At 55.4% G+C, this 26,434-nt stretch overlaps 1 protein-coding gene across 1 annotated transcript in view; it reads right to left on the reverse strand.

Annotated features, from left to right (window-relative positions):
- Nucleotides 1-23,478, reverse strand: part of CPAMD8 (C3 and PZP like alpha-2-macroglobulin domain containing 8) — an 82,146-nt gene extending 58,668 nt beyond the window's left edge. Inside the window, exons 1-13 of the mRNA XM_047096209.1 lie at nucleotides 23,390-23,478; nucleotides 19,471-19,622; nucleotides 17,858-17,880; nucleotides 15,694-15,859; nucleotides 15,564-15,616; nucleotides 15,193-15,210; nucleotides 14,727-14,781; nucleotides 12,412-12,525; nucleotides 11,065-11,149; nucleotides 9,630-9,738; nucleotides 7,045-7,272; nucleotides 3,957-4,127; nucleotides 291-419 (exon numbers count right to left, since the gene is read on the reverse strand). Coding sequence (XP_046952165.1) covers nucleotides 291-419; nucleotides 3,957-4,127; nucleotides 7,045-7,272; nucleotides 9,630-9,738; nucleotides 11,065-11,149; nucleotides 12,412-12,525; nucleotides 14,727-14,781; nucleotides 15,193-15,210; nucleotides 15,564-15,616; nucleotides 15,694-15,859; nucleotides 17,858-17,880; nucleotides 19,471-19,622; nucleotides 23,390-23,478 — 1,392 coding nt within the window. The remainder of the gene's footprint in view (nucleotides 1-290; nucleotides 420-3,956; nucleotides 4,128-7,044; nucleotides 7,273-9,629; nucleotides 9,739-11,064; nucleotides 11,150-12,411; nucleotides 12,526-14,726; nucleotides 14,782-15,192; nucleotides 15,211-15,563; nucleotides 15,617-15,693; nucleotides 15,860-17,857; nucleotides 17,881-19,470; nucleotides 19,623-23,389) is intronic.
- Between the last annotated feature and the right edge of the window lie 2,956 nt (nucleotides 23,479-26,434).

Here is a 26,434-nt window from a genome sequence, read left to right on the forward strand (position 1 = left end):
TGCTGAATAACAGGGAAGAAGGAACACGAGACCCAGCTCTAGGTCCGTGGGGAAACCTCAGAGCCCGTGCACAAGAAGTACAAGCCCGCAGACAGGAGCCCTGATGGCCAAGTTTATCGTGGTAAACCCCGGGGCCACAGCCTGAATATTCACCATCATTAAATTATGGGCATTCATTCCGAGGAATACGGCCTTGCTGGAGGGCCGGGGGCCGGGGCATCAGTGTCGGCCCTGCTGGGGCATGCACACATCCCCTGGAGGTGTGTGGAGGGCACGCCTGAGCACCTTACCTGCAGGGGGCGGGCGGGGGGCTGCAGCTGCAGGTGGCACTGGCTGGGGGAGTACCAGCTGCTGAGAGAGAGGTAGCTGGGCAGGTACTGGGCCCCCACGGGCTTTCCATTGAGTGCCGTCACCTTGGTCTGAGGAAAAGAGGGTACTTGGTCAAGGCCTGGGTGCTTGGCCTAGGAAGGGGGTCCTTGGGGATGCTTCTGCCTGCCCTGGCCCGCGGCAAGACCCTCTCACGTCCCAATTCCCCTTTGGGGAACCCTCTCCCCGGTTCTCAGAGAATGGGGTCCAATGTGCTTTTGCCCCCCTCTCCCTGTTCCTCAGCTCCAGGAAGCAAGTGTCCGAGGCTGGTCACAGGGCGTTAGGGGGCGGCTCAAGACAGAGGCAGGTGACTCATGTGGCTGTCAAGAGACAGCTCTATCATGGACATACTAGGAAACCCTCCCCATGCCTCTCTCTCTCTCTCTCTCTCTTTCTCTGGCTTGCTAGTGACCCTGGTGGCTTCTTGGAGGGGATCACAGGCCTGAGAGGACGGTCAGGAGATGGAGAGGCTGTGTGGGACAGCACCCCCATGGCTCTGGGCCTGCTCCTCCCTAAACTCGAGCCCTGCCACCCTGCGTGCACCAAGCCCTGGATGGTTATACGGCTTTGCTCCTTTGGGCTTTGAGCTTTTTCCCTTCACTTGCCCCAACACAAGGGAGAGGCCAGAGGTGCAGGTCTAAGACCTCTGTGAGATCAAGAATAAAGAAGTTGGCCATGGGGCGCCTGGGTGGCTCAGTCAGTTAAGCGTCCGACTCTTGGTTTCGGCTCAGGTCACGATCGCAGTTTGGTGAGTTCGAACCCTGCGTCGGGCTCCGTGCTGACCGTGTGGAGCGCGCTTGGGATTCTCTGTCTCACTCTCTCTCTGTCCCTCCCACTTGCACTGCCTCTGTCTCTCTCAAAAGAAATAAACTTTAAAAAAAAAGGAGGGGGTGTGCCTGGGTGGCTCAACTGGTTAAGCGTCGACTTTGGCTCAGGTCATGATCTCACGGTTTGTGGGTTTGAGCCGCACATCAGGCTTTGTGCTGACAGCTCAGAGCCCGGAGCCTGCTCCGGATTCTGTGTGTGTGTGTCTCTCTCTCCCTTTTTCTGCTCCTCCCCAGCTCTCTCTCTCTCAAAAATGAGTAAATGTTAAAAAGAAAAAAAAGAAGTTAGCCCATTTTTGTCCCCGGTTTCTGGGAGGAAGCCTCCAAAGCCTGGAATTTTCCAAGTGATGAGAGTGTCTTTGTTATTTACGGTGCATCCTGAGGGTATATGCCACAGAGCCAAATCAGGACAGGGGCAAAGGGTTGGGGTTTTGAGACTTGTGATACCAGCCTAACCTCCAGGGAGGGAGGCGACCGGAACCGGAGTCTGTCACAGGGCCCGTGATTCACAGCTACTTTACGAACCCCGATGGACACCGTGGACACCGAAGCTTGAGAGAGCGCCCCCGGCCGGCCGTTCTCTGGGGGCACGGTCACACATCATGAGCCGGGAGGATGGTGTGTCCCAGGAACCCCAGAGGGACAGCTCAGGAAGCTTCAAGTGTGGGACCCTCCCAGCTCTGGCCCCACGCCTCTCTCTTTTCGGCTGGTGCTGATTTGCCACGCTGCTATAAAAAAAACTGTGATTGCAAGAGACACGCACTTCCAGTTATAAACTAAGTCCTGGGGATGGAATACCCAGCGGCGTGACCGTAGTTAACAACACCGCACTGTATACTTGAAAGTTGCTAAGAGTAGATCTCAAAATTTCTCGTCATAAAAAAAAACGTAGAACTATGTGTGATGCTGGCTATGAATTACACGTATGGTGGGGTCTGTTTCACGTGTGCAAATATGGACTTATGGTATACACCTGAAACTAACACAGTTACAAGTCAACTGTCCCTCATTTAAAAAATAATTGACTTGGGGCACCTAGGTGGCTTAGTTAAGTGCCTGACTCTGGTTTCGGCTCAGGTCACGATCTCATAGTTCATGAGTTCGAGCCCTGCATCGGGCTTGGGATTCTGTCTCCTCTCTCTCTGCGCCCCCCCCCCCCCCGGATCGCACGCACAAAGGTACTCTCTCTCTCAAAAATGAATAAACATTTTTAAAAGTTAAAAATAATTGATACTTACAATTAGCTTCCCTTTTTTAATTTTTATTATTTTTTTAATGTTTATTTCTGAGAAAGAGAGACGGGCAGACAGGCAGAAAAATGGCAGAGAGAGAGGGAGGCACAGAATCCAAAGGAGGCTCCAGGCTCTGAGCTGTCAGCAGAGAGCCCGACACGGGGCTCGAACTCACACACTGATCATGACCTGAGCTGAAGTCAGTCCCTTAACCGACTGAGCCACCCAGGCGCCCCAAGTTTTGTTTTTAAAAGAATAATTAAAGACCTTTTCCTAAACAGTATTTTGTAACAGAAATAAAATATCTATTAAAGTGAAATTTTGGGGAAAAGCTAATTTTTAAAAAAAAAATTTTAAGTTTACTTATTTTGAGACAGACAGACAGACAGACAGAGAAAGCAAGCAGGATAGGGGCAGAGAGAGAGAGAAGCCCAAACAGGCTCCACACTTGAACTCCTGAACCAGGAGATCAAGACCTGAGCTCAAGTCAGGCGCTCAACCGACTGAGCCACCCAGGTGCCCCAGGAAAAGCTCATTTTCAGACATGTATCTATGACAGAGAAAATTTTTCAGCTAATTCTGGTATTTGTAGTCATCTCAGGGCTTTGCTGCTACTTAATTGCTAGAGGACTAAATGCAAATAAAAGGGACGTCTTGCGATCATTAAGAAAAAGCTGTCATTGTAACCAGGAATTTGCAGCCCGCTGGATGGCCCGGAGAGCCCCAAGCTTGCAACTTCCCATGGTTAAAAATCTTTAAGGACACGTTGCCCCACAGAGGACAGTCACCACAAGCGTCCTCGGCTCCCACCTACACATTTACTCTAAGCTGCCCCCGCCCCTTCCCCGCCATCCAGCGTCCGTGGGGCTGTCACAGAGCCGGACGCCCTCTTCTGTCACTCCTGCTCCTCTCTTCCCTGACAATGGGACCCCGTGTCCTACCTTCATAGCTCCAGGCTTGGTGGCCTCTCTGTCATCACCTTCTGTCTGCCCACCTGTGCCCGCACCCCACCCCCCGACCAGGTACCCTGTAATGTCACTGGAACAACTGCTGAGTTTCAAAACTCAGGCCACTCTGTCCCCCTGATGCTGCCTTCTGGGGTAAACCCCAAGCACCCCTGTGAGGTGGGGGGGCACCCCACCAGCTCCCTCCTCCACATCTTCCTGAATGGCTCAGCCTGGCTGGGCCCTGCAGGACCCAGTTACACTATGATCGAGGGCCTCTGGGCCTCTGCACATGCTGTTCCACCCTCCCAGAAGCAGTCTGGATGACCCTCCCCAAGGTCAGGAGTCCACATGGTGAGATCCCTTTGGGAAAGCCTCCTTCAGCATGACAGCAAGGAAGCTTTGCCTCTCCTTGACCTCCTGTCTTGCCTTGGGCTCTCCCCCAGTCAAACTCCCCGTCAAAGACCATAAACTCCCTCAGGGAAGCAGCAGGCCACAGTTCCACTGAGCTCGTACCCAAACATAAATCAGAGAAGGCACCAAGGCTGTGCCTTGTGGCTGAATGACAAAGGTCCAGGCAACTCACCCACCTCCAGCCACACGTGTTGGGCCGACATGGGGATGAAGGGGATTTCAAACCCCACCAGCCCTCCCCGGGACACAGATTCAGTGGTGTAGATGTTGTCCTTCGAGGTCAGCTCTGCCCTGATCTGGACCGTCACCCCCTCGGCCGGGCTGCCGTCTGGGTAGGACAGCTCCACCTGGAAGGGGATCACCAAAGATTCAACACAGTCAAGGCAGTACCACTCCCCAGACGGATCTACAGACTCGACCCAATCCCCCACCAGAATCCCAGCCAACTTCTTTGCAGAAATCGACAAGCTGTTGCTAAAATTCACAGGGAAATAACCAAATAACCAAAACAACCAGGAAAAAGAGGAACCGAGAAGAACTCATATCTCCTAGTTTCAAAACTGTGAAGCTACAGTAATCAAGACTGGCCTAGGAGAGACATGGCGATCAATGGTACGGAATTGAGAGTCCAGGAATAAACCCACACATCCGTGGCAAATTGGTTTTCAACGAGCGTGCCGAGACCATTCAATTGGAAGAGAACAGTTTCCTCAACAAACAGTGCTGGGAGGACTGGACGCCCACATGCCAAAGAATGAAATCGAACCCCTACCTCACACCATCTGCAAAAGTTAAAAATGGATCATAGGGGCACATGGGTGGTTCAGTCGGTTAAGCATCCGACTCTTGGTTTCAGCTCAGGTCATGATTTTGAGGTTTTGTGGATTTGAGCCCCGAGTCAGGCTCTGCGCTGACAGCACGGAGTTGGCTTGGGGATTCTCTCTCTCCCTCTCTCTCGCTCTCTGCCCCTCCCCCACTCACACTAAATGTCCCCCTCAACATAAATAAACTTAAACAACTAAAAAAAAAAAATATCATAGACCTGAAGTTAAGAGCTGGAACTTTGAAACACTTAGAAGATGGAGAGCTGGGCGGGGGAGGCCAGGAGAGGAGGACCTTCACGACCTTGGACTTGACCAAGAAGTCACAAGGTACAAGTAATCACGGGCTGGCCGTTAGCCTGGTGCCATGTGGTGTGGAAAAAGAACGAGCAGAGGCTATTTATTCACAGCTTGCTGCAGCCAGGGAGTCACAGCCACCATCACTTGTGTCTGGCAGAGACTCAGGTGCAGGTGAAGCGGGAAAGCCTTGTAGAGAAGCAGGGAGGGCTTCAGGTGTGCCTCCGTTGGAGGCTATAGCTGTGGGGGCTAACTGAAAGTGGGGTATCCTAGACAATCGGTTAGGGGAACGTATAGGGACTCAGTATCTCTCCAATGTGCGGATCTGATCTATTCTACTCTATTCTATTCTATTCTATTCTATTCTATTCTATTCTATTCTATTCTGTTCTATTCTATTCTATTCCATTCCATTGCATTTTAAAGACAGAGAGTGCACAGATGCACAAGTAGGGGAGAGGCGCAGAGGGAAAGAGACAGAGGATCTTAAGCAATCTCCATGCTCAGTGTGGAATCCAAAGAGGGGCTCGATCCCACGACCCTGGGACCATGCCCTGAGCTGAAATCAAGAGTCGGACACTTAGCCGACTGAGCCACCCAAGTGCCCCGGCACTCTCAATTCTGTCCCATTGGTCTCCAGGTACAAATTACCGTGTACGAATCACCACATGCTGGCCGCTGGCCACTGGCCTGGTGCCACGCTGGGGGAGGAACAGAACGGGTAATGCTATCAGCAGTTCCGTGTGATGCTCAGACCTCATTCAGACGTAGAAGAGGCAGTCGGAACGAGGGGTTCAGAAGACAGGGATGGTGTGAAAGAAATATGGCCGGTGGGCCCTGAAGGACCCTAGAGTGGCCCCTCGACCGTGCAGGTATTTGGTGACAGAGTGACAGGGGCTTCGGCTGGCATGATCCCCATTTACAGCTCTGCTCTTAATGCAGATGGTGGATAATTTCTCAGTGGCCCCTGAAATGCTCCCTTTCATTGATCTGACAGCCCAAGCCTCTTCTCCGTGCACATTCTGACCCTGCACGTTGGGCTTTAGCTTCTCGTCAAGCTGGGACCCTCAAAGCCAGGGGCGCACAGGCCGTGTCTCTGTGATTGCGCCTGAGGGGCTGGGATCCGGCACAGACAGAAGGGAGGTCTCAGAGCAGAGCAGGAGTAGCAGGCCACAGCATGAGGACACCGGGATCCTGTGAGTGACCCACAGAAGGTCAGAGGGGCCAGCGATGTGGGCGGTGGGCAGAGCTGTGGTCAGGGGTGACACTGGGCTCCACTGGCCTTGGCCCCCCGGGACACAAATGCCCAGTTCAGCAACTAGGATAAGGATCTCGGGTTTCTGGTCACCTAAAACTTGACTGTGTATAAGAATGGCATGATGGGTGGGCAGGAGGTGGGGGCCTATTCAAAATGCCACATTTGGGGCACCTGGGTGGCTCAGTTGCTTATGCATCCGACTTCAGCTCAGGCCATGATCTTGCGGTTCATGAGCTTGAGCCCCGCATCGGATTCTGTGCTGACAGCTCGGAGCCTGGAGCCCGCTTCGGATTCTGTGTCTCCCTCTCTCTCTGCCCCTCACCCCCCTTAAAAATAAGTAAACATTAAAGAAAACACACACATACACACAAAACGCCACTTTCCCCCAGGAGATCGACTCAGTCTGTCTCAGGGACAGGAGATCTGCCTTTTGGGGCATTCCCTTGGATATTAGTTCATCCAGAAATAAGTCGACCCAAATAGGAAAGGCATTGCCTGAGAGAAACCGAATGAATGGCTTTACAACGCCTTGGTTTAACACTGTAGATACACGAATGTCTATCTATGTCAACTAAAGCAGACCATCCTTTTAGGTGGAGCAAAATGCCCAGTCCCCTCACCCTGGGCCCAGTACCAGCTCTTGCCACAGTCAGCAGAGGCGGCCCTGGTCCCCAGACAGCAAAGGTTATGCAATGTAATTAAAGGACACCGTCCTCCGCAGAGTCACTGCTGGGACACTGAGTGACTCAGAGTCACTGCTGGGACAGTGATGGGACCCACTGCCGTGGATTCTCGGTGGTCCTCGGGGGGGCGGGGGGGCTGGGGCGGGAGGTGGTACGGAGCCTGCACCCTCAGACGGCCCTGCTGGGCCCCATCCCCAGCGCTTACCTTCCCCACGTAGGACAGGCCAGGCTTGAACTGCTTCCTGGTGTCTTTGGAGTAGCGGACGTCCACCAGCTGCCTCTGGACAGGAGTGGAATCATCAAAGGCCACCTGCTGGCTCCCGTCCACACTGACCACCGTGGCCCAGATGCTGACAGTGCCCCGGAAGTGCTCGGGGACATCAGCTGGGATCATGTCCTTCACGCAGATGTCGAAGTCCTGGGAGCCGTGGATCTGCAGGCAGGAAACGCCCAGAACGTGCTCACTCGGGGTCAGAGTGGTTTCAGTGAATGACTCTCAAAAACACATGTGAAGTCCAAGACTCTCCAGCCGCTTGGAGGGCCAGGGGGGGTCACTGGATCCCTTGTTGGATATGCCACATGACCCAGGAAGGAGGGGCATCGGTCCCACCAGGCAGAAGAGGAGAAGGCTTCTGTAGTAAGTTGCTCACCCTCCCACAGACAGCAGGACAGGGATTTGAACCAAGTCACCCCCACTTTGGAGCACTCACTCCTGCTCCTGGGGCACAGAACGCTCCCATTCACCCCCTACCCCAGGACCCAGCCAGGAGCCGGGCGAATAAGTCCATCCAGGAACAGCTTTGGAGTACATTACTCAGCAAACCAGACAATTAAGGCTAGGGCACCCACAGCCCGCAGGGAGGACAGGGTTCAGTGCCGGAGGCCCCTGCAGAGACAGAGGATCCCCAGGATGTGTGTGCACGTATGGGGCGGCACGCTCACAACTGAGCCAGGTTATAAAACTTTATACGCACGGGAGTGTGAAATCATGCAGCCGCCGTGGAAAACAGTCTGGGAGTTTCAAATGGCTAAACATAGCTACCACTGAATCTACAAATGGGTAACAGGTTGGCCAGACCACATAGAAAAATGGCCAACCCATTGCCTATACACCAGCCTTGTAGAAAGTCTGACCCCTAGGAAGAAGCCAAACCCCCATAACAACCAGCCCCACATGGCCAGGACTTGATTAATCACAGGCAGCTTCTCTGATTTTTTGCCCCTATTTCTTGTTTTTTTTTAATTTTTTAAAAAATGTTTATTTTTTTCTGAGAGACACAGAGCATGAGCAGGGGAGAGGCAGAGAGAGAGGGAGACACAGAATCGGAAGCAGCTCCAGGCTCTGAGCTGTCAGCACAGAGCCCGACGCGGGGCTCGAACCCACGAACCGTGAGATCATGACCTGAGCTAAAGTGGGACGCTTAACCGGCTGAGCCACCAGCCAGCTGCCCTTACTTCTTTGAACGAATTGAGAAAGCCACACATGCACCCCTAACCAATCTCACCGGATGCTCCCCTTCTAGTTAGGTGGTGACAGCTTCCCCCAAACACCACAGCCTCCAACCGGGGCACACGCGAAACCCTCCCTGTTTCTCACGACCAAGCTTCAAGTCTGCCAAATGGAGGTGATGGCGGCTGACTCCCTTGCTACAGCAAGCTCCGAATCAACGGCCTCTGCACGTTCCTACTCAGGTGGCTTCTTTATTTAATTCCATACCACACGACCTAGGGACGCCACATCCAAGAGAAATGAACACGGCCGGCCCCACAAAAACCTGGACGCGAGCGTTCAGAGCAGCAGCAGTGGTAATAGCCAAAAGTGGAAAACAATTCAGATGGCCATCGCCGGGCAAACGGATAAACAAAATGTGGTCCCTCTGCATGATGGAATATTACTCGGCCACAGAAAGGAATGAAGCCCTGATACGCGCTACACTGTAGATGCACCTTGAAAACATCGTGCTGGGGGGTAAGAAGCCAGACGCAGAGACCATATAGTGTGTGATTCCATGTGTACGGAACGTCCAAAATGAGCAAATCCATACAGACAGAAAGCAGATCTGTGGTTGCCCAGGGCTGGGGGTGGAAAGAGATTAATCCCAAAAGGGCATGAGGAATTTGGGGAGGATGGTGGAGATTATCCTAAAACTGGGCTGAGGCAACTGTTGCACACTCTGAATATGCCCCCAACCCCCAAATCCTACATTCTACATGAATATTTGAATCGTATGGTATGTGAATTGTATCTCAATGAAACTATTTTGCCGGAGGGGCGGGGGGCGCCTGGGTGGCTCAGTTAAACGTCTGACTCTTGGTTTCGGCTCAGGTCATGATCTCACGGTTTGTGGCTTCGAGCCCCACATCAGGCTCCGTGCTGATAGCACGGAGCCTGCTTGGGATTCTCTCTCTCCCTCTCTCTCTCTGCCCTCCTCCCACTCACTCTGTCTCTCTCTCTCAAAAATGAATAAGTAAACTTAAAAAAAAAAAAAAATAAGGGACGCCTGGGTGGCTCAGTCGGTTAAGCGTCCGACTTCAGCTCAGGTCATGATCTCAGTTTGTGGGTTCGAGCCCCGCGTCGGGCTCTGTACTGGTGGTGCAGGACCTGCTTGGGACTCTCTAGCCCTCTCTCTCTCTCCGCCCCTTCCCCACTGGTGCCCTCTCTCTCTCTCAATAAATAAATAAACTTAAAAAAAAAAAGAAAGTAAAATAAAATGAACGATCACGCAGCCGAAGCCTTCCCTGCAGGAAGGGATCCGTTGGCTAAGCAGCCCTGGGGCCCCTGCTCCTTACCTTCGTGGTTCTGAGGACGGGGCGCCCCACCTCCTGGCTGTAGTACCCCACGCCATTTACAGTCATATTGATCGTCAAGGTCCCCGAGACAGGTTTCCCAAAGGTATACCTGGAACAAAAGGATAAAGGGAGTTAATTTCACACAGAGCAGCAGGAGAGGGTCGGTCTCAGGAAGACCAAGCCCCTCATGTCGTGGCCACTGGTACGGCAGCTGATACAGGGCTCCTTCGCCCTCCTACATTCTCTGCTTACAGCCCTTTCCACAACCCAGAGCCAGGAGAGATAATGTCAGGGGCCTACAGTCCTCTGCCCCAAGACTTATGTTTGACAGAAAAAGAGACCAAGGGTCAGAGAGGAACTCTGAACCCAAGAGCAGGAGGGTATGTGAGACGACCACAGGGCCTGGCCAACTTGTTGGGGCAGGACAGTACAGAGGAGCAAACAGCCATGGGCGCCAGGGAAGCCCGGGTCTCAGAGCCCTGGTGAGTGCAGTTCTGAACCAGGGCTCTGACTTCTCTGAGTCTTGGTTTCCTCACCCAGAGAACAGGAATAAACCTATCCTCTCAGAGATGCTGGTAAAACTTACACATATCTTTGTCATGCCCTATGCAGAGGGGACACCTGCTTACAGGGGCACAGGAGCAAGAGGGACGATCACAGCGAATAACAAAAATAATGCCAGGCACTTTGACAGTATTTTCTAGACTATTAAAAAAATGTGTGTGTCTCCAACACATCCCTGGACTGTATTTTTTTTTTTTAATTGTATTTAAGGAGAGTTGACAACATCCTTGGGTTTTAAACACACCCAGCTGGGGAACCTGGCGGGCTCCGTCAGTAAAGCGTGTGACTCTTGATCTCAGGGTGGTGAGTTTGAGCCCCACGTTTGGGGTAGAGATTACTTTACACACACACACACACACACACACACACACACACTCACACACACACAGCTGGAGGAGAGGAGGGCAGGAGAACCGCCTCGGCCACAACCTCTGGCAGGTGGCAGAGCTCAGTGGGAACACAAGGCTGGGTGGGCTCTCCCTCAGAGCCCCCAAAAGGGACAGTGTCTCTGGACACCCTCTGGTCGACGCCCACTTTGGACCTGGTCATCAACCTGGTCATTAGACAGGCAACCCCTTCAAGAAATCCCTTGTGGGTCAGCCCACTCGCTGTGGGTGCTGTCTGCAAGGAAGAGGGAGTCCCTGGAAGGGGTCCCTGGGGGTCTCCCCCCAGGAGGAGGAGGAGGATACCTGAGGGAGGAGGGGCATGCCTGTAGGGGATGTCCTGGGGAGGGGCATGTCATGGGGGCGTGTCCCAGGGAGGGGCCTGTGGTGGGGGCGTGTCCCAGGGCCACGGCTATGGGGCGTGTCCTGGGAGTGTTTCCCCGCCCCCAGGGGGAGGGGCTTACCCATGCTGACCACCTCTTCCTCACCTGGCCCTCACGGTGCCCTTCTCGCATGTGTCCAGGTCCCGGATATACTGGGGCGGGTCAATAAGGAGCTCAAATTTCGGCAACACTGGAAGGAGAGAGCAGAGAGGAGGGAAGGGCGGCTTCCACCGCTGGGGTGGCCTCAGAAAGTACTGGAGGTGTTGGAGGCGTAACAGCGAAGCCGCAGCCCCAGCCACGGAGCAGCCAACCCCACAGAAATCCACACCACCCTTTGCTGAATAAGGGCAGCATTCTGGGGATTTTGCTGACCCACCTCTATTTCCTATTTTCGGAGAGACCCACACCCCTTTTTTCTCAGGAGGTCCACATCTCATCACTTTTAGGCCACATGCTCTGAATGCAGCCCAGCCCAGAAGCGCCCAAGTGGCCAGGTCCTAGACCAACTAGGGGTGGCTGGAGAGTGCTTGCAGCTGGAGGGGTTCTCTGCTTCACGACTCAGCCTTGGGAGCATCCAGCCATCTGGCCGCCCTGTGCAGCTTGGGGAGCAAGGGAGCAGCACAGAGGAAACACAAAGACCCTGGTCCTTCGAGCTTGTTACGCAAGGCGAGAAATGCCTTTCCTCGGGAAAACAATGAAAGAACCAAAAGAAATGGACTTAAAAGGAAAGGAAATTTGGGGCGCCTGGGTGGTTCAGTTGGTTGAGCATCCATCCGACTCTTGACTTCGGCTCAGGTCATGATCCCAGGGTTGTGGGATCGAGCCTCGCGTCAGGGGCTGCACCGAGGTGGCGCCTGCATAAGATTCTCTCTCTGCCTCTGCCCTTCCCCACTTGCATACGTGTTCTCTCTCTCTGTCTCTCAAAATGAAAATTTTAAATTTAAATTTAAAAAAAGGAAGGGAATTCTGCTACAGTATGGATGAATCTGGAGGCCATTATGCTGAGTGAAATAAGCCAGACACAAAAGGATAATACCGTATGATCCCGCTCACATGAAGCACCTAGACGAGTCAGACCCAGAGAAACAACGAGTAGGATGGAGGGTGCCAGGGGCTGGGAGAGGGGACAAGGGGTCAGCGTTTAATGGGGACCAAGTTTCAGTCTGGAAGGATGAGAAAGATCCGGAAATGGATGCTGGTGATGGCTGTCCAACAACATGAATATCCTTAACACAACAGAAATATACACTTACGAGTAGTTAAGACGGCCAATTTTGTCACGTATGGTTCATGACAATCCTTTAAAGAAGGAAATGACAAAGTGCCCAGCTCTCTGCACTGATCCCCCAGTGAACGGGGCTCCTGCCACTCACCCCCATCACCGATGTCACCACTGCGTCTGTGGTTTCTCCCAGATGTGAAATCCCAAGATCCCAACATTCTCTGGCTTACCATACTTCTGAACTTCGAAGGACTTGTTGTACACGTGGCCTTGCATTTCGACAAAAATGAACCATTCTCCCAGCACCGGCTGGTCGGACAGGGGGAAGGTCATGTTGGCGACGCCTGTGTGAAGAGAGACCACCCGTCATCCTGGGGCGAGTGCATGTGCAGGGTGCCAGCTGGGCGCAGCGAGGACGGAACAGAGGCACCCCGGGGACCCGCACCCCCCACCCTGCCCAGAGCCAAACCTCGGGGGAACCAGAGACGAGGCCAAGGCCCGGGCTGGCAGGGGTCTGTGTCCCACAAGCTCCCCCGCAGGTCACCCTTCAGCTTCCTGGGGGAGCCCTGTGGCCAAGACGCCACGCGGACAGGGAGGTGACAGGCCATGGAGACAGGCCACCACGCTCAGCCACTCTGCTTCCCGCCTGAGCCAACTCCCAGCCTCGGCACTGCTGACATTTGGGGCTGGGTCACAGTCCACGGTTGGGGACATCGCAGGACACTGAGTGGCATCTCTGGCCTCCACCCACGCGATGCCAGTAGCTCCTCCCCCCACGTCACGGCGACCCCCAAGTAGCCCCCACGGAATGCTACGTCCTCTGGGGGCAGAACCCACCCCCTGCCCACCAGGTGGTAACTGCTCCCCAAACTGAACACGGAATCTCAACAGGCTTCAAGACCGGGCACTGCTCTCCCTGCAAATGGGCAGCCGGAAATGCCAGTGGCCTCCGGGACAGGGGGCAGCCTTTGCCCTGGGTCTGCTCCTTGGAACCCCGGCTGGAGCGGATACTGGGAAGAGAGTCAGGGCGGCATTTTGCACGCGCCCCGCCGCGGGGGAGTCTGAAGGGGTGCGTAGACTCCAAACCGCTGGGGGATCTTTCCCTCCTGAGTGTGACGCGCTCTGCCTGTCCCCAACAGTGACACCGTGCTGGCAGTTCTCACTGGGACTCCCGCGAAAACCCAGATTCCAACAGCACCCTCTGCTTCTCTCCGCCACTCTGGAATTGGAAAACGCGATGGCAAAAGGTCACTTTCCTCACGTATTCTGAGCCTTTGATGGTCAGAGGACACTTAGGGTACATGTCACCAGCGCGCATTTTTTCTATGGGGCCTCAGCCAGGAGCAAAATCACACCAGTTGAGCACCTCTGGTCTACATATATCACAAGGGGGTTAAAAAATTCTTTTTAATGTTTATTTATTCTTGAGAGAGAGAGAGACAGGGAGCCTAGGTGGGGGAGGGACATAGAGAGAGAGGGAGACACAGAATCCGAAGCAGGCTCCAGGATCTGAGCTGTCAGCACAGAGCCCGGTGTGGGGCTCAAACCCACGAACCCGTGAGATCACGAGCTGAGCCAAAGTCTGATGCTTATCTGACTGAGCCACCCAGGCGCCCTGCAAGGGGTGTTTTAAACGGGAGGCTAGCCATTCTCTTCCTCTATGTTCTTCAGATCAACTCCACACACCTCCCCGCAATCCAAGACGCCCCCGATCTCACTGTTGCTTCTGCTGTCAGCACTCCTGACTCCCGGGGCCTCCCTCCTGTTCCCAGCCTCACTCTCCCTGACATCCACTGGCCTCTGTCTGGAACGCGTTCCCTGTCCCCCCACTTTTCCTGGCTAACTTCTGCTCCTTCTTCACTTCGTTGCTGGAAAGGCTCTTCCTCCCGGCAGCCTTCCAGGATTGTCTCTGCTGCCCCAGGCTGGGCGACAACCCCATTCTGCTCTCTCTCGGTTTGTATTTCTCCTTCCTAGCACTCATCATGGCGGATGTCATCGCCTGTTATCGCTTAGTCGATGTCTGCTTCCCCCGCTGGCCTGGAAGTTCACCCTTTGTCAGCAGCAACGTCAATGCCCCACTGACAGGAAAAGAGAGAGAGTTGTCCTGCCCTTGGCTCCGCCGCAGCCCGTGCAGCCCCAGACTCCGAACTCAAGGAAGCCCTGTCCCTGCTCGTCAGCCCTCCCCAAGCCTTCTAGAGATGCTGCACTCTTACATCCGGCTCGCAGAGGCAGTCGGGGGTCCAGGAGCCCCCGAGGGGATGATGACACGAAACACCTGCGCTGGGAGAAAGATGTGGAGGGGGGGTTGGCGCCCACAAACAAGACCATGATGGTCCCGAAAGGCCTCAAGTTATGTGCAGGAGCCCCAGCCGGATGCCGGGACCAGAGAAACATGGGTGGGGGTGCCACGCTGCAGGGAAGGGCTGGTGGGGTCCCAGGCAGAGCACATTCTATCTTCCTGGAAGATCTGTTGCACCTGCCGCCCAAAGGTGCAGCCCCCCCAAGCCGCAGAAGGAAGAAGGGGAGGGGACGGGAAGAGGTTTACCACAGCAGAGTGGCTCCAAGTGTCTCCACTCCATCATCCTCGAGCCCCTGGGGTCCTGCGGGGGACAAGCGCACACAGTGAACTCAGGGCGCCCGGCTTGTGTCCGACGCACGTGAGCACCCCCGAGCCCTCTCTCTCTCTCTGGTGGGACAAGCACGGAGGACAGGCCCCCAGATTAGCCATTTACACGGGAGCAAATGAACCCTCAAGGCACTGAAGGGACTTGTGTGCGAACACGGGGACAAAGGGGCCAGATCTGCTCCTCGTTTAGGGAGCTGTGTGCAAATCTACAGACAGACACACACTTGGCTTGTCCCAGGGCAGATCCGGGGCCCGGGATGGACCCGGCCCCCGGCTTGGGAGGTGCTGGGACAGGCAGGATCTACCTCGACAGCAGACAGTCGGGGAAGACAGACCAGGTCTGCAGAGAGCAGGTTAATCAGCCCCAAGTCAGAGCTACACTCACCAGAATGTAGGCTTCCAGCTGCAACACAGACAGACAGACAGGCAGTGAGCAAACCCCCCTATAAAGCCCCCGCCCTCTGAGCACGCTGCCACATGCCCACCACTGCTCTGGCCTCCCCGTGTCCCACGGACCTCCCCCTGGCTCCCCAGGGGACTCGGAGCCACAGGGAAAAATGAGAACGGAGGTAGAAACCGGAAGGAATTGGGAAGAAAGACCCGTTGCTGGTGGTGCCCCTGGCCAGGTGGTCCCGGTTGGAGGGGGGGGGGGGGGCGGGGGGATGTTCCAGGCACATGGTTTTATTGGCGTTTTTTGGTTTGGGGGGGTTTTTTGTTAAGTTTATCCAGGCACATGGTTTTAGATGCTGCTCTCACCTTCCTGCTGACAGGCCTCAGGTTTGGGGTGACAGTGAAGATGCTTATAAGCACTGGAAGAAAAGGAGACAGTCATGCGGCAGCTCAGGCCATGGCCGGCCCTCCCCCCAAGCCTGCACGAGCCGCCCACCTCGGTGCTGGGGCTTGTACACTGGCTTGTCCGTCTGGATGAACACGGAGACGCCCCGGCCGTCCACAGTCACGGAGGTCTGGTTGTGGAAGAGGGGGCCCTCCTCTGCCCGCCGGCCGCGGCCCCACACCTGCAGGAGGGCCTGGCCCTGGAGGCCCGTGGGCACCTGCAGGCAGAGCACAGAACTTGGCGAACGACACGGCATTTCTCAACCTCGGCGCTGCTGACCCTGAAGGACTGGATCATTCGTTGCAGCGGGGGCCATCCTGTCACTGCAGGGTGTTGGGGAGCATCCCTGGCCTCCGCCCACTGAATGCCAGCAGGACCCTCACCCCCCGAGTCATGACAGCCAGAAACGTCTCCGGCCGCTGCCAGTGGTGCCAGAATCTCCCCCCACACAAGTTGAGAATCACTCAGCAGGAGCCAGTCTAAGAGCTGAGGAGCCCAAGACCTTTTTTGGGCGTCTCTAGTCTGCAGATCCCCTGGTCCCCTGTCCTAGAATGATACAGCCCTTCGTGGTCTCTTCTACAAATCCACAGCACCAATCCTGTGAAGAGTGCCTTCTGATGTGCAGTAGCCACGGACAGTGTGTAACCTTAACCCCTGTCCAGGGCAGCCCTGCTTTCTGATTCACAAGAAAGCCGACCTGTAGTTCAAGAGGACTTATCGAGGGGCGCCTGGGTGGCGCAGTCGGTTAAGCGTCCGACTTCAGCCAGGTCACGATCTCGCGGTCCGTGAGTTCGAGCCCCGCGTCAGGCTCTGGGCTGATGGCTCGGAGCCTGGAGCCTGTTTCCGATTCTGTGTCTCCCTCTCTCTCTGCCCCTCCCCCGTTCATGCTCTGTCTCTCTCTGTCCCAAAAATAAATAAAAAACGTTGAAAAAAAAAAATTAAAAAAAAAAAAAAAAAAAAAAAAAAGAGGACTTATCGAGGGTTTCCCAACTATCGACATCTGGGGCTGACCCTTTCTTGGTCGTGAAGGCGGTCCTGGGCACTTGTGGGGTTCGGAGCTCCCACTAGGTGCCCTCCCCAATTGTGACAAGCAAAAAGGTCTCCATTCTCTGTCTCAAATATAAATAAACATTAACAACAAAATTTAAAAAAAAAGGGGGGGGGGCGCCTGGGTGGCTCAGTCGGTTAAGCATCCGACTTCGGCTCAGGTCGTGATCTCATGGTTCGTGGGTTCGAGCCCTGCGTCGGGCTCTGTGCTGGCAGCTCGGGGCCTGAAGCCTGCTTCGGATTCTGTCTCTCCCTCTCTCTCTGCCCCTACCCGCTTGTGCTCTGTCCCTCTCTCTCTGTCTCTCAAAAATAAATAAACATTAAAAAAAATTTTGAATGCTAATAGATCTTTGTGCACAAAGACGCTCGCAACTTTCAGATTACATTACCAAAACCCTGAAAACAACCTTTTAAAAAATCTAACCATGTACAAGGTGGAGAGGGTTAGTAAATTAGTACATAAAAAAAGATCCAGTAGGATGCTGTTTACAATGAAGGGCAAATTACAATTATAGAGACTTGAACACATGGACGTATGTTTATGCAGTGTGTTAAGAGAAAAGAGCAGGAAACGACAGGGTGCCTACCCTTTAATTGCAACGATGAAAGAAATACCTTTTTGTTTTGAGTTTATTTATTTGCTTTGAGAAAGAGAGCGAGCGTGAGCAGGGGAGGGAGGGGCAGAGAGAGAGGGAGACAGAGAAAATAAAGAGTCCGACGCTTGGCGCGCCTGGTGGCTCAGTTGGTTGAGCATCCGACTTCAGCTCAGGTCATGATCTCTCTGTTCATGAGTTTGAGCCCCACATCGAGCTGGCTGCTGTCAGTGCAGAGCCCGCTTCAGATCCTCTGTCCCCCTCTCTCTGCCCCTCCCCACCTAGCATGCACGCATTCACGTGTACTCTCTCTCTCAAGAATAAACATTAAAAAAAAAAAAAGAGAGAGACTCAAACAACTGAGCCACCCAGGCATCCCTAGAAATGTCTTTATGTGGATGAAGATTTATGGGAAACACAAAAGGGAAAAGTATAGGGGATGGGATTACAGGTGAGTTTTCTCCTTTTCTCAATTTTTTCTTCATTTTTCTCACCACACGTGCAACTTCTCTCGCTCCATTTCAAATCAATTACTTCCAAGGTAGGATTTATGATTTTCAAAATTCATAGCTTACCTTGAGTTTGAGTGTTCCTTTATCTACAAAAATAAAAATTAAATGACAACAGTTAAATTGGGAGCTGTGTTTTCCTGCCTCCCTGAGCTGCAGCCTTACAACTAGGAGCCTTCTCTACCCAGAGGGATTTTCTGTAGACAAACACACACACTGGGTCATGCTGGTCTGGCCTGGGCTGGGATTGGGAAAAATGAGATGTTTCCTCCTAGGTGGTGAAAGCTGAAGGCCAGAGGGGATGGACAAGGCTGAGTTATTCAGGGGAAAGTTGGCCAGCCTGTATTCAATTCACTTCACCCTTGGCCCCTACCCAAGGTAAGCTTGAAGAGAGCAAAGGGAAAACTCCAGGGGAGTGGAACAAGGAGAAGGGTGGAGAGAAAGAAGAGGAGACTGAGGTCCCCAGTGGACCTCACTCCAGTAGATCTATTTTCCCATCACTTCTCTCTTTACCCAAACAGAATCATTTACCATTCTGACACTCTCTGGGCTTTCTAGCCTCTAAGACTTGATTTAGCATCTACTGTTTTTGCCTCCCAAAACTCATTCCCCATTTTCCACTAGCAGAACCCTGATTTCCTTGGGGGCGCCACCTCCCCAGCTCCCAATTCATGAGGCTTGGTGGGGCTCTGCCCATCTCTCTTGGGGCTAGGTGCAAATCTACATAGGTCGTCCCTCAGCCACAGTGATTGGTTCAGAGTTGAACACATGACCCAAAATGGGCCAATCAGCATTGGCTTCCCCAGTCCGAGGGGTTGGGTCAGGATTGAGCACATGACCCAAGATAGAACAATCAGAGGGAATGATGGGACATTTCTCAGAGGTCTTGAGAACTGCTTACTCTCTCAACTCTGGGGAGACACAGGCCCATCCAGAAGTGGGCCTGGGAGACAGCCAGTGATGCCAGTGGCCTTTTCTAGTTGTGACAGCCCATAAACACTGTTGTTGAAGCCAACCTGATCTGGGTTTGGGGACTGCCCAACAGGACTGCTGTGCTCCCACCTGCCCAAGCCCTCTCCCGGTTTCCACTCCAGGTCAGCCTCTCCCTCGTCTCCCTGGGGGACAGGTACTGCCTTGCGGGCCTGAGAGCCCGGACATCGCCTCTGCGTCTCCTGTGGCCAAATCACACTCTGCGTGAAGAACGAATTGTCTGTCCTGCTGGACAGGTCCCTGCTCTCACCAGCTCTGTCCAGGAGGCCAGCATTGTTGTTATCTGAGGTTCACCAAGGGCAGCAGGGGAGAGGCTGGCTGGGGGCCTGAGCTCAACTCAGTGATAGTCTGGCTGTAAGCCCAGGTCTGGGCCTAACACCACAGGGGTGCTAGAAGCTCAACGAAAGGTCTGAAATGGTCCTGCGATTCCCTCTGGGTCCAGGCCCCCCCTCTAGCCAAAGCGGACACAGAAGGGTCCCCGACTCCATCCGGATCGGCACCCACAGAACCTGGGCTGCCGAGGAACAACGGACTCTGATGGAAAATGGGGAAAAGGCAACCCGCTCTCCCTCCCCTGCTGGGAGGTGGGGTGGGAGAGAAGCAAAGCAGTGCCCGCACGGCCTGAGCCCTGGCCAGGCAGTAAAGGCCACTTTGCAAAGAGAGACGAAGGAAGCACCCCAGGGACCTACCCAGGATGGCTCCCTGGCTCCGTGCCACCGCCTCGCCCTGGGCCACCAGCTGAGCCTGGACCATGACATCCCTTGGGGAGTTAAAGATGGTCACACTGATGACTTCCTCCACTCCCGAGCGGAAGACAGAGGGTGCAGCAATCAAATAGCCCCTGTAGGAGAGGAGAACCTGAGTGAAACTGACCCACTTCCGGCCTCCTTGCCACTCTGGCTGCGTCAGGGTGCTCCCTGGGTGGTCTTCTGCCTATGCCTGCCCACACCACGATGACACTGTCATTTTATGTTATCTGTGTCTCCCACCAACCTGTGAGCTCCTGGAGACCAGGGGCTGGCTTATTCATCTCTGAAGCCCCCGATTAGGTAAGAATCTGGCCTCTCTGTATCTACCCAGCACCACGCCCCTCCTTCAGTGTCTGCATTCTGGCGTCAGGCCTTTTTAGTCAGCTCATTCTGCCCCAGGACCTTTGCTCATGCCAACACGGGCAAAATACTCCCCCGAGGAACTGACAGGATCCCACTTCATCCTCACAGCAGCCCTGGGAGATGTGCTCAAACCACCCATTTACAGAGTCAGAAATTAAGCCCCAAACAAAGCCAAGTCATGTGCCCAACCCAGGTTTCGAACCGACGCAGCCAGACTCCAGAGCCCAGTGGCAAGAAGCAAGGAGCTTCCTGCAGCATTTAAAGAACAAAACCCTGAAAATCAACTAAATGGCCTGAAACAGGAAATGCTCTGCGAACAGTGGAACCAAAACGGCCCTCTCTTTCTGAAAATCCTCAGCTTAACTAACCGTGAAGATACTCCTGGAGAATAAGTAGCATCATCTCACTTTCCAGATGGGAAAGCAGTCGCTCCGGAAGGAGAAGGAACACGCAGCAGATCGCATTCCGCAGCAGATCGCATTCGGACAGGGGAGAGCCTTGGGACGCCCTTAGGGCACCCGACCTGAGGTACAGATCCTCCTCACCTGAGTTCCTGCCTCTGTTATTCTAGAACCTTCCATGGATAATCAAGAAGTCTTATTCACCTAACCACGAAAACTGCTCACGATGCAACAGTAAACACCGAGAGCCTAGACAGCAAAGGCAGAAACCCAACGGTGCAGAACTACAGGCACCAGAAGGAAACAGGCAAAAGGCAAAACACGAGGCCAGGCAATGAGATTAGGAGAGATTTTCATTTCTCAAAATCCTCTCTGGGACAACCCCACGTTCACACGACAAAGACACGAATTTAGACCCTTACCGAACATCATACACTCAGGTGAACTCAAACCGGGTCAGAGATCTAAAGGTAAAACTCTAAAAACACCGGAAGGAAACATAGGAGAAAGGCTTTGGTGCGCTCGGGTTAGGCAGACGTTTTGTGAATACGACACTAAAAGCTCAATCCGTAGAAAAAATTGTGGACGAAGCGGACTTCGTTAAAACTTCACAACAAATTGAGCATTTCAAAAGACGCGGTGGGTTCCTGTTGAGTACCGTCTGGCCACAGCACCGACCCTGGGAGCCCACCGCGCTCCGTCCAGCTTGAACGGTGGCCAGAGTTCACGAATCCTGGGTTCCTACATGCACTGTCCTACTTTAGGACTGTTCGGGGCCCACAAGGACCTCGGGACATACCACGTACAAACCACGTACCGTGTAACTCCAGCACTGATGGGAATCTGCAAAGACCCCAGTTTGGTAGGTACACAGCCCAGATCCAGCGATGACTGGAACCGGTAAAGACCCCGAGCTCCCCTGTGCAGCGTCTCCTCTCAGCGGTTCACATAGCGGGCGGTGACCCTGGGACCCATAGTACATAACTATGCTTCCTGGAGTGCATCGTCGCGCTAGGTACGCGCTGTGTATTATCTCATTCCACTACGGACCCAGGCATGCAATGACTCTGGCTTCCCATGTGTCCTGTGGTGCAACAGCATGGGAACCCCGTCTCCTTTAGGAATACTCTTGGGGCGCCTGGGGTGGCTCAGCCGGTCAAGCATCCGACTTCGGCTGGGATCACGATCTGGCAGTTCGTGAGTTCAAGCCCCCTGCGTCAGGCTCCTGGCTGATACGGAGCCTGCTTGCGATTCTCTCTCTCTCCTTCTCTCTCTGTCCTCCCCCCACTTGCGCTTCCTCTCTCTCTCTCTCTCTCTCTCAAAATAAATAAATAAACTTAAAAAAAAAATAAAAGGAATACTCTTTCCATCTCCCAGCTCCCAGCTGACCTCTAGGGCCTCCCACATAGCCCATGCAGAGTATGGACGAGCATCTGGGGAATATACAACCCCCGTGTTCATTTTCCTTGGTCACCTCGTAAAGCCTTTGTCCAGAGCTGAGGTAGATTTTTCACCCGGAGACCCCAGAGAGCCCGAAGAAACCACATGAACTCTCCCTGAGGTTCAGGAGTTGCAGCTGTTGGGATGCTTGCTACCCAAGCACTGCTGACCTGATGCATGCCCTGGGCATGTGGACCGACAACTGGCTTCTCATCCTTTGGTCTCAGAAGGTCCCAGCCTGGGAAAGGCAGTGTATGGTAAACAGCAGACAGCACTGGTCTTACTACAGGGTGCAAACCCACGCTGCTTTCTGGGGTCAGGGATCCCTCATGCAAAAATCACATGGATCTCAGAAGCGGGTATCCAGGGCTGTTCCCAAAACAGGATCCCACAGCTCTGGCCTAGAGGCCGACGAATCTAGAACCCTGGGTCAGTAATTCTGCAAGTTCATTTCCTAGCCCGTGTCTCCAGCACAGGGACTACATTTCCCTCGACAGAAGGTAATATCCCAGGATGACTTTAGTCAGAGGCCCACACTCCCGAGAACTGCTTGAAACTCTGCAACTCGGAGACTCTGAACTTGGCCCTTGGAAGGCAGGGTCTCTAATTTCGGGCCAGGTCAAGCTTTGTGGTGGCGGAGGACCTGGGTGTGCAAAACGTTGAGCAGCATCCCTGGCCTCCACTCAGTAGATTCCAGAAGCATTGCCTCCCCTAGACGCCAAGCAAAAATGCCCCTGGGATTGCCAAACGACCACCAGGGAAACAACCCCCTCCCCCCCCCCCCCCCCCCCCCCCCCCCCCGCCCAACCAGGCTGAAAACCTCTGTGTTTAAGGGATGCCCACTTTGAAAGATCAGGACAAAAATTTGCTGGATTCCAATTTCACAGGGTCCAGGGGCACCGGCACAGCATGGTGTCTTACTTCTCAAACTGTGATCCCAAAGGAGCTGTGGCTGGAAGTGACACCACCCCCCCAGCCCCACTATTGGCCTATTTTCTGGACTAAACAAGCACTGCTTGAACAAGCCACCTCATGAAGACCGAGGCCCGCCTAAACGGCTGTACTTGGGCAGCTCCAGGCAGCCCCCCTGAATCCACGGCCTTGCAGGGTTCACCCCAGCCTGGCAGGTCTGGAAGTACTCCCCAGGACGCCAGCTCATGGGGGATTCTCCTTAGCAGCTAGTTAATTCACCTCCTCACTGTGTCAACTCACCAGAAGCTCTGTAGGCAAACTTCAAGAAAAATGTGGAAGCAAAACAAACACTTCCTCCCCACCACCACGCCCTCCCAAGGAAAACGGAACGGTAGGTCTCTCCTATTTCCCAGCCAAGACACGCACCTCTTACCTTCATGCCACGGGCAACTTGAAATCGCCACCCAAGACGACAGCCCCCGTCACGCCAAGGGGGCGAGCTGGGGAGGAGGCGCTGGCCTCGCAGCCCTAGCTCTGGGGACTCCCTGTACTTGGATGTGGCCCCCTCAAGAAGGCTCAGGGGGACCCCTTCCCAGCCCGACCCCTGGAAGTCAAGGGACAAGGTCCCGCCCAGTGCGGAGGCTGTGTAGCCTTGGACAGGTCGCTGCACCTCTCTGAGCCAGTCCGCGGGACCCCCTCCCCGAGAAGACAGCCAGCCTCCTCAGTCGCGCGGGGCAACTCACGGGGCCTGGGGCGCGGCGCACACTCCGTCCCGCGGCGACAGCAGCAGAAGCCGGAGCCACAGCAGCGGGCCGAGCAGGGCGCCCCACATTTTTCGGCTCCGCGGGGGCGCCGCGCCCAGGGAGAGGGCCGGGCCGGGGCTGGGCCAGGGCCGGGGTCCGAGCGCCGCGGTGCCCCCTGCGCCGCCGGGGGCCCTTTGTTCGCAGCCCCCGCGCCGTGCGCACGGCGCCATGCGCCCCGCTCCGCGCCGGGCCAAGCTGGGGCAGCCCCGGACCAGCCCCCTCCCGGGACCCGCCTCGTCCACGGGCCCGCCCCGCCCCCGCCAGGGTCCGCCCCGCCCCTCGCGCCCCCTCCCGGCCCCGCCCCGCGCCTTTCCCCGGACTCGGCCCCTCCACCCACTCGCCCCCACCCACTCCTGGACCAGCCCCGCCCCCTGCCCGGACCCCTGTGCGGATCCCCCCCATACCCTGCCCACGCCCTCCCCGCTCCTCGGACCCGACTGACCCCCTATTCCCCCTACACCCCGCCCCCTCCCTGCCCGGCCTCCCGACCCGCCCCCTTTCCGGACCCTGACCCGCCCCCGCTCCCTTCCGGGGACTCACCCTCTCCAAGGACTCTCTCCGGTCTCGCCCCGCCCCTTGCCTAGGCTTGACCCCACCCTGGACTCACCCCCGGCCAGGCCCAACCCAAGCCCACCCCCTTCCTCGGACCCGAGCTGTCCTTCGCCCCCAACTTCCCTTTGCGCGGGTCGTTTTCCTCCTGGAACCCGCCTCCTCCCGGGACTGCCCCCCACCCGGCCTCCTCCGCCTCCTCGGCCTCATCCCCAGCCGCCCCCGCATGGCCCCCACCGCGGACTCGCCCCGCCCCTACCACCCCCGAGGCGGCTGCTTCTCCGAGGCGTCTTCACTCCCCCGCCCCGCAGGGCGCCCACCCGAGCCTGGGCCGGCGACCTTGTGCAGTGCACGCGGCCTCAGGAGTGGAGCTCTTTGGGGAAACCGGCTGGCAAAGGACGAACTTACCAGATGTGCAGCTGCCCCCCCCCCCCCCCCCCCGGGCCTCCGGCTGCCGGTGCTCATTTTTACCCTCTCCCCACCCCTGCCGCTCTCCACAAATCCCTACGGCCAAGGCCCTCCCTCTCTGGGCCTGCCTTTCCCCTTTGGCCTACAGCGAAGTTGGGCCGGCACCCCTTACTGTCTGGGGGCAAGGTGCCCGTCCTGCCCCTCAGAGTGTCCCCACCTGAGCAATGGCCTCATTGTCATAGGTTGGGGGGGGCACCTCCTCTCTGTGTCATGTCCAAGTCCTGCTCCCTCCTTCCAGCACCTTCAGCCAGCACCACTGACCCCTCTAGGAGGATTACTCCAGCTCCCAGGGCCCTCTAAAAGTCTAATGCTGACCCCACTTCCCTCCTGCCCCAACTCTTCGGGGCTCCCTGTTCATTGAGACCAAGTCCAAACTCCAGGCTGCCCTGATGGCTCAGCCTCACCCTGGTTCCTCAGATGCCTTGTGCCACGTGCTCAAACTCTGTTCTTCTGCCCTTTTCCTTTGGCTGCCCAGCTCCTGCTCCTTCTGGAAACTTCCTTTGAACCCCTCCTGCTCCCAGGCACAGTGGGCCCTCTAGGGTGGCCTCCCCATCAGCCCTCTCTTGGCTTTAGGCCAAGCCCTGGGCCGACAGTGGGGACACGAGGGCAGACAGGGCTTGCATTAGCAGACGTTGGAGGGGGGTCGTGCAGGAGCCTGGCTGGAAGGGGACATCAGCAGGCGCAGAGGGGGCCGAGACCAGGAAGAAGAGGTGCAGGCCTCTGATCTCAGTCCACCCCGGGAACCAGGCAGGGCCTTCTAGTATAACCCTCCTAATATATGTCCTGCCCAGCTTGCCCAGCCTGCCACACCTCCTCTTCCTGGGCCATAAACCAGGTCCCCCTCTACAGCCAGGAAGCCAGCCTCCTGCCCAGCCCTTTGCTCCCTCCTCCACTGGACTCTGGCCACCCACCACCAACCGCCACAACCTGCGACTGAGAAACCTGCTGTCCCCTCTGCCTGGGATGGTCTTCTGGAGTCACAGGCTGGCCCCCCTCCACCTTCACGGTCTACTGTCCACCCCCTTCTCTGTGTTGTAAGGACTCAGCTTGGACGTGCTGCCCTTACAGGTCCCCAAGGGCCTAACTGTGAGTTCCCTGCTCTCACCAGATATGCCCCCCCGCCCAACAAAAGAGGCTGCTCCCCACCTATTCCCCTGTCAGCCAGACCGGTTACACCCCATCAGTCCCCAACCTCAGGGATCTCATCTCCTTGTCTTTCTAACAAGCCAGGCACATCCTCCCGTGGGAACCGCGGGCACCCCACCCTCCTGTTACTACGAAGTCTGCCTCCAACATGTTCTGGCGGTTCACTCCCCTCCCAAGGGCACCCTCCCACGTGGTCTCCTGTGAGCTGGGTCCTCCCACAACCCGCAACCCGGGGCTGTGAGTAGATGTGACTAAGAAACTACCGTCCGTCTCACCTGACTGACATTGGGTGTTAGGCGTTCAGTGCAGGGGATCCCTCTTTCACTAATGGGGTGAATAGGAGGTGAACAGACACCACCATGCCCCTCATCACCCAGTTTAACTCTCTCCCTGGGGCCCAACACGGGGTGGGGTGGGGGGCTGTGATCTTATTATCCCAGGAGCATTTTCTTCCCGTCTGTGTCCCCTGGGGGCCCTTTTGCTGCTGGGCACCTGGCCCTTGGCTCAAAGTAGGCGCTCAGTGTAAACGTGCTGACATCCTCACTGCCCCCTCCCGCGCCCCACCCCCCCCGAGCTGCAGTAGAACGCTGGAGAAGAACCAGCTGATACATTTCCAGGAAACGGTGTGAGCCCTTGTTTCACAGAGCCATTGCTAAAAATTCAGTTGTACAGACTTGCAACTAAATTCACGATATTACAATTAAGAGTCGTAAGTACTCGAAGGTTCTCACGTCTTCATTTCACTGCATCTTCCTATGCTCTGTGCCCTTGAGGACATCTCTGGCTCCTGTATCTCGCGGTGAAAGGATTCTATAATAACTA

This window comes from Lynx rufus, unplaced genomic scaffold (genome assembly GCF_022079265.1).
Source record: "Lynx rufus isolate CCGP_SWC_20201006 ecotype Redwood Valley unplaced genomic scaffold, mLynRuf1.p SCAF_4, whole genome shotgun sequence".
In the NCBI taxonomy this organism is placed as follows: Eukaryota; Metazoa; Chordata; class Mammalia; order Carnivora; family Felidae; genus Lynx; species Lynx rufus.